This window comes from Leucopleurus acutus (assembly GCF_964270905.1).
Source record: "Leucopleurus acutus genome assembly, chromosome: 10".
NCBI lineage: Eukaryota > Metazoa > Chordata > Mammalia > Artiodactyla > Delphinidae > Leucopleurus > Leucopleurus acutus.
In genome coordinates, this window is record NC_139153.1 from 78527620 (window position 1) to 78535686 (window position 8067).

Here is an 8067-nt window from a genome sequence, read left to right on the forward strand (position 1 = left end):
GGGCCTCTCACTGTTGTGGCCTCTCCCGTTGTGGAGCACAGGCTCCGGACGTGCAGGCTCAGCGGCCATGGCTCACGGGCCCAGCCCCTCCGCGGCATGTGGGATCTTCCCGGACCGGGGCACGAACCCGTGTCCCCTGCATCGGCAGGTGGACTCTCAACCACTGCGCCACCAGGGAAGCCCAAGTCCTTACTTTTCTTACGTTGACTATTTCACAGTTTGAGACTTACCTGTTGAGATAAGTGGTTTTTCAACATCTATAACCTTCTGTCATGTCCTTGGTTTTAAGAAGTGTGCCATAAGCATTATACCAGTGAATTGAAGCTTAGTGCTGGAAAGAAACTTGCAGATGTTTTCGTCAGACTGTTGTCGTCTTACAAGGCTACATAACTTCCCACAAATCACACAGTGCCCAAGGTTGAAGGCAGTGTGAAGAACTCTGTGCAAGGAGGTCTCAATCCAGGGCGAAGGTGACAGTGCAGTTTACTAAAGACCAGGTACATATTTTAGAAGTAAGGAAGGCCATCAGTCAAGAAGGGATGCCAGCCTGAGAATTTTTCATTATGGCAACCACTCTTCTCAACATGGAAAAGTAAAACATTTATACAGACACATCTACTTTGTATCTGGCCTTTTAGAACCCTGGTCTTAGACAGGAAAGTGAGGAGGAATGATCTTCCAGGTCTACAAGTCTGCCCATAGAACAAAGTTAAGTTAGAGAAGCTGAGCTAAAACTGCCAACAGAATGCGATTTCTCACAGAGAAGGTGTAGAACGCACCCACAGCCTGAGAGGAACATAGATAAGCACAGAGGCAGTACGGAATTTCTCAGGCAGATTATTTAACATTTCTGGATATCAGTTTCTTCACCTGTAAAATGGAAATAATAATACTTACTTCTTACAGTTGTTGACAGGATTTTGTGAGGGGGTACAGAATAAAGCAGTTAGAACAGGGCCTGGCATGTGGTCAGGACTCAAATATTGGCTATTAACCTTAATGTTTACCCAAGTGGAACTAAATTCTCTATATTCAGCCTAGATGAAAAGGGGAGTCACAACTGAGAGAACACGGCAATAGAGAGGAAAAACAAATTATCTAACGGTACGAGGAGCCCTGAACAGGAGTAAAACAAGAGAAAAGAGGCAGTTTTTGCCCAGGGCCAAGCATCTAGACACTAATAGATGGCTTCATTTGGTTCTTTTTTTCAGGTGCCGCCATGATTAGTTCTTCTAGCACTTCAGTTAATTCCATTTATGTCCTTCCTCCCTGATTAAGTCCTAAAACATTTGGATTCCCCTCTACTTATATCGTTGGAGAAATAGAGCTGAAGTCAGTTTTCCTGCTCAGCAATGCAACGTATGCATATGCTTGAACTATGATGATGCCTTATGTTACAAACTTTGGTATACCTAGTTGGCAAAACATTGACCAGTCTTGTTTTCTAAATAATTGGAGACTGAAATCTTTTTTTCTTTTTAACATATGTTAATTATGACTTAGGCATAGGGCAGGCTTTGTAAAATGTCTGGATGAAAGATGGTGGCAACCTATAAAATATAAAGGACATGCAGAAAAGTTTCCTCTCAGCGTGAACGTTCCACAGCCAACAATAGCTACCATTTATTGGAGCACTTCCTAAAAGTCTGGCATCGTCTTGAGTCTTCTGTGTGTATTAACAGAGCAACAACTCCATGTGCTAATCTTATTATTATCACCACTGAGGCATATCAATAGGCTACCTGAGATCCTAAATCCCTCATCTGCAATAGTTTAAGATCTTGTAATTTTTGCCCCTAAAGATTACATACCCTGGGCTTCCCTGGTGGCGCAATGGTTGAGAGTCTGCCTGCCAATGCAGGGGACTCAGGTTCGTGCCCCGGTCCGGGAAGATCCCACATGCCGTGGAGCGGCTGGGCCTGTGAGCCATGGCCGCTGAGCCTGCGCGTCCGGAGCCTGTGCTCCGCAATGGGATAGGCCACAACAGTGAGAGGCCTGCGTACCGCAAAAAAAAAAAAAAAAAAAAAAAAAGATTACATACCCTAAGAAGGATAATTAGCTAGTTAACAGATTGTGAAGGATGGTACTATTTGATTTTAAAACTGCTAATGGGACTTCCCTGGTGGCACAGTGGTCAAGAATCTGCCTGCCAATGCAGGGGACACGGGTTTGATCCCTGGTCCGGGAAGATCCCACATGCTGCGGAGCAACTAAGCCTGTGCGCCACAACTACTGAGCCCACTCCCCCTAGAACCCAAGTGCCACAACTACTGAAGCCTGCTTGCCTAGAGCCCGTGATCCACAGCAAGAGAAGCCACCACAATGAGAAGCCCATGCACCGCAACAAAGAGTAGCCCCCGCTTGCCACAGCTAGAGAAAGCCCGCACACAGCAACAAAGACTCAACGCAGCCAAAATAAAGAAATAAAAATTAATTAATTAATTAAAAAACTGCTAATATCACAATAACTGAACAACCTAGGGCTTGTAAGCAATTAATGGCTTCATATATTGAATATACAGTATATATGCCATGCTATTTATAGATAGATATAATATATGCATGATATATGTCAGTCATGTTTTTCTATATTTTACAAGATATGAGTTATGGGGAGAACCTGGCAGTGTCACTTCAGAAACAATGGACACAAATGAACCATCTGGGTGGGTTTTGTTCACAGAAAGAATGAATCTACACTTATGTATTTGTTCAGCTAGAGATGATATTTGTTGTGGTTGGAAGGGCTACCGACGCTGAAGTTGCTCCAACCCTCCCTACGCTGGCTCACTAGTTATGATTATTAATGAATTAGTCATCTGCGGAAACCCCCAAAAAGAGTGGCTTGCATTAGATAGAATTTTATTTTTCTCTCATTTAGGAGACTGGAGGTGAGTAGGTTCCTGCCATCTTGTTTTGTCCTCAGCTGCACAGGTCCATAGCTATTTTGAGAGGAAATAGAAGGCACACCCTTTCCTTTTAAGAAGGTGGGAATTGCAAACATCGCTTCCTCTGTGGTCTATAGTGGAAGGATTAGCTCTGTGTCTAAACTTAGCGGCAAGGAAAGCTTGGGAATGTTGTCTCCAGCGGGATGGCCTTGTGCCCAGATAGAACTCCATAACCTTGAAGAAGAGAAGAATGAAGTTAGAGGAGCAGCTAAACCCCAGGCAGACTCAGCCAATTTTGATCTCTTCTCGGGTGATATATGCTTATATAAGCATACGTGCCATTCTTAAAAACGAGATGATTCCCACACAATAGAAAGTTGTATTTTCTGGCTTTCTTAATGAGATCGAGACTCAGAGTCAAGTCGTGCGTTAAACACTCAGAGCTGCTAATAATTAGTGCCTATCAAGTCTATCAGTGACGTTTTCTTCCAGATAGTCCCTGAATTTCTTATTGTTCAGAGCAATACATTGACTTGTATCTACCTTCCACAATGCTTGGCGCCGTTTCGGATCACAATAAATGCCTGTTTAATGGACTGTTCTGGATTAAATGGGGGGATCTGTTGCCCCATATCATACTGCAAATTGCTCATCTCTTTTTTCCTACCGCTTCTCATTTCCAGTTTGATCACTCATGGCTTTGGGACCCCAGCAATATGCGCAGCCCTAAGCACTTTCCAAACAGTCCTCAGTGAAATGCTAAACTACTTGGAAAAACACACTACTCACAAAAATGGCGGAGCGACGGATTCTGGCCAAGGACATGGCACCTCGGAGAAAGCCCCCCTGCGGAAAACTTCAGAGGCTGCTGTGAAAGAGGGCAAAACAGAAAAGACTGACTAGCTACATCAAACAGAATCTATTTCCAGAGAGTCTTGCTGCTGATATTTTTTCTAATATATATATCATTGAGGGTGATTAATCTTCAGTGGACCAAATCTCTGCCCTCCCCCAACCCTCCATAAAAAACAAAAATGGAAATGAAAAATGAAACAAAAAAGGACAAAACCAAAAAAAAAAAAAAGACAAAAAAAAAAAGGAAAAGAGCAGTGTAACTGTGTGATGAAATTGTCACTTTTTAATTTTATGTTATGATAAACTCCTTTTGTGCACGTAATTTATTGTTCCGAATTATATACATCACAGTTTTTAAGCACTTCTGGACTTTGGAGAGGCAGCACATGCTTTTTCACATCTAACTGTTGCACTTTCTTATCCAACTCTGTAGTTAGGGATCAGAAAGCATGACCAAACTGGACTCCACCACCAGCGCATACAGCGCCAGTCTTTCTTGACTTAATCCCCTATAACAAAACAGTGCCTCTTTCCATTAAATAGACCAATCTGGCAATCAATCCATCAATAAATGCTCTGGGAACTGAAAAGGGCAGTCATGAATCTTTGTCCTGTGAATTGACAGCAATTTAAACATTTCGGTCACCGCTAACCCACTTAACTACCAGTGCCTTGGTGGTATTTAAAAATTCCAGAAAACTCTGTCCCCTCTTTGTGTGACTATTCCACCCCACCCTAGGTCCATTTTTTAAAGAAGAGACTCAGCAGAATATCGAAGAGAAAAAAGATGACCTCTCCTATCCATTCTCCTCACTTCCCCAACCTAACTGTTCAAGGAAACAGACTGCGTATACTGGGTCAGGGCAGGCTGGATATAGGAAAGGGTAGCTTTGCCACCTGGGGTCCTGACGGAAAGCTGTGGTATTGTCTTGCCTGGAAAAGCAAGGGAATAGGAACAGCGATCTTTCCAGGAAGCCCTGCCCCTCAGAGACAGAAGAGGAGCCCAGGGAACTAGTGGAGGCCCCTCAAAGTGTTAGCGGCCAATGATTGTATGGTTAAAATGACAGCCGTTATTCTTTTTCTACTTTTGTGATTCTGCAACCTGCCCGATAGCTGTGTTCTAAACCGTTAGAGGCACAGAAGCATTCAGGTCTGTGTTCAATAAAGAAAACAAAAACAGAATGATCAGAGAAGGCTTTTGCTTTTAAGATGTTTCCTTTTTTCATAGCTTGTTCTTAAGCTTTATTGTCCTGTAGTTATAATACTGAAAACAAGGGGTTCCTGGCTGCAAAGGCCAAGGGCTAATTGAATGAAAGTTCAGACCATTAAAACTTGAATGTGTCAAGAAACCTGACTGGTACCACATAGTACTAACCTTTCTACTGTTAACAGTTTTCAAAGTTCTAAGCAAATAAAGATGTAGGTCATCGTCTATGAAAAAACTCATTTAAAAAATATGTGGACTCCAGACATCGTTTAGCATGAAAATATTCTCCTATCGTTAACATATATCAATTACTTTCAGAATGTCTCTGCCACATTATAACCCGATGAGGAATATTATTATTTTTTTAATTGAGAGAAAATTGCTTAAGAATTTTCATTAAGGGATCACAGAAAATATTTTTACCTAACAATAATTCTTAAAATCATTCGACTTCTATCTTCAATCTTATACAGAAAAGAGGAACATAATCAATGAATATCTAAATTTTCTAGACTAAATTCAGTTAACAAAACACACTAGTAAGGAATTCTATAATAAAGGGGTTTTATAGTTACACAGTAGAAGAATTTAAAATAAAGAAAATGTAAAAGTAATGAATTGTGACTTCATGAGTTTATCTAGTTCCATTTTTTAAATTTTACCGTTATTCATGGCTTTAAATTTTTTTGAAATAAAATAGAATAAAGCTGAGATTCTGCTGCAGTTCCAAATTTTATCACAAAATAAATTGTTTCCATTTACATGAAAATTCTCATACTGTAAAATATACATGTGAAACAAAAATGAATATTTCAGTTTAATAAGTAGTAGGAAAGCTATATACACGTAATGTGGGCTACTAATATTTCCTTAATGAAATTTCCACATTGACTTTTATTCCTTTTAACAATACATATGTATTTAATATGGCATTTTCATATGCATATCTGCTAAGTACTTAATGTAGTTATATACCATGTCAAATGTTTACCCATAATCAGATAAAAAATTAGATCTGGCTTATAGTACCAGCTTACTTCTCAACCCATAGTTGTGACTAGTTGGGGTTCTTAACACCTCAATGGGGTGTTATTATTTATTAGCCTTGGAAACAGAAGTATAACTATAACTACAGTGCATATTATTTACCAGGATTTTGGGTGTCTTCAGAGCCTTAAATGGACAGCACCCATCATTTAACTTAACCAGCCATTAGGACATAAGTGAATTAATGGACTGGTCATGTTTAGAGTAATTATTTATTATCATATTTAATAGACATTGTTAACATACCTACTTTTGCCTTGTATATAAGGTACTCAACACTTTTTAAATAAATGAGTAAATGAATGTGTGTGTGTTCTTTGTCCAAAGTGGGCCAAAGGACTTTTTACTTTTGATTTTTTTTTTTTGATACCCATTGCTTCAATCTGGCTGGCTTCTTCCATGGTAATTTATGGATAACACATTTTAATGAACAGGGAAATATTTCCACTCTATCACATTAGTTGCAACTAGATGCATTTAATATAAAACAATAAAAACAAGTAGGTAAGTATCATAATTTCAACAAAAGTAAAGTTATAATTGTTATCAGTATCATAGTTTATAGTTAAGGAAGGTAAGTCACCAAAATCTGATTTTCAGTGTTACAGTCAATAATAAAGCAATGAAAAAGCTTTCCAGATTAACTACCACTGGCCAAGACAATTTGTCCAAACCTCTCATACTTACTCAAAATTAATATACTTAAACTTAGGAAAAATTGAGTCAAACTCCTATAAAAAGAAATGTTCATTTTAAGGCTGTTTCAATAACCAATTTAAATGCCACGTCTATGGCTATTTCACTAGAGTTACCATTTGACTTAAGTTTGGTGGTTCTCGAAAAATAAAGGAAAACTGAATTATTCTATATCTTCTTCTCTGGAAAGATCAGATTCCTGGGAAGATGCCTACTCTATTCTCTTGCATCCTTCTTTTCAGATGCTTTAAAAATGGGTAATTCTTTCTGGCTTTGCAGTTCCTTTTTCCTTTCCCTTCTTTGAGGGTGTGTTTTCTTCACTGTCTAAGACAGAACATGACCCTCTAGCACCTATGAGCATCCTGACCCTAGTGTGACAGTGATAAGAATTTGACTTTTGTCACCTGGCGCTTTTAAAGTAAATGTGTCAATGAATTATCCTATATTTTCATTGAATTTCATTCAAATTTCATAATTTCATTACCCTATATTTTCTTCCTTTTGGGCTTCTTTGGAGGCATTTTTGACCAGTGCAATTTTTTCTTTTTCTTTTCTTTTTTTTTTTTTTTTGCGGTATGCGGGCCTCTCACTGTTGTGGCCTCTCCGCGTTGCGGAGCACAGGCTCCGGACGCGCAGGCTCAGTGGCCATGGCTCACAGGCCCAGCCGCTCCGCGGCATGTGGGATCTTCCCAGACCGGGGCACGAACCTGTGTCACCTGCATCGGCAGGCGGACTCTCAACCACTGCGCCACCAGGGAAGCCCAACCAGTGCAATTTTTAAAATGTATCAGCATCCTTTACACAATGAATATGCCATCTCCCTACATAGGCCAAGTCAATATATGAGAGGTGACCTGACATAGTGACTAAGAGCGTAGACTCTAAAGCCAAATAACCTGGGTTCAAATCATGGATCTTTCGTTTGCTTCTGTGCGGCCTTGGGCAAATTGCTGAACCTCTCTGGGTCTCCATTTCCCCTTCTGTAAAATAAGGATAATAATAGATACCTACTCACAGAACTACTGTCAGAATCAGAGTTAATATATATAAATTGCTAAGACCAGAATAGGGGCATGGTTAGGGCTATGTGAGTGTTAGCTATTGTCATTAATACTTAGAGTTGGGACAAACCATATTTTTTATCTAGATATCAGTTTCTCGAATCCTTCCTATATGTCAGGCTCTGTCTTAGAGACTGAAGATAAAGCGAGGAATACAGCATTTTTCTTATGAGTTTCTCGCAGTCTCCTATGAAGATCCCAGCCGTTATAATATGGTAAGTGCCCTGATGTAAATTTGCACGAGTTATCCCAACACAAACCAGACGCAGGTCCTGGGAACTGAGGGGAGGAGAGGGGAGAGGGAGAAATCAAA

General features: G+C 40.0%; 1 protein-coding gene across 2 annotated transcripts in view; it reads left to right on the plus strand.

The window, feature by feature from the left end:
- TFAP2D (transcription factor AP-2 delta) overlaps positions 1–4088 on the plus strand; it is a gene marked incomplete at its 5' end in the record, with an annotated part of 54697 nt that extends 50609 nt beyond the window's left edge. For both annotated transcript variants that reach the window (XM_082847498.1, XM_082847497.1), the window contains one exon: positions 3572–4088. In XM_082847498.1, coding sequence (XP_082703624.1) covers positions 3572–3791 — 220 coding nt within the window. In that variant the 3' untranslated portion in view covers positions 3792–4088. The remainder of the gene's footprint in view (positions 1–3571) is intronic.
- Positions 4089–8067: the final 3979 nt, after the last annotated feature.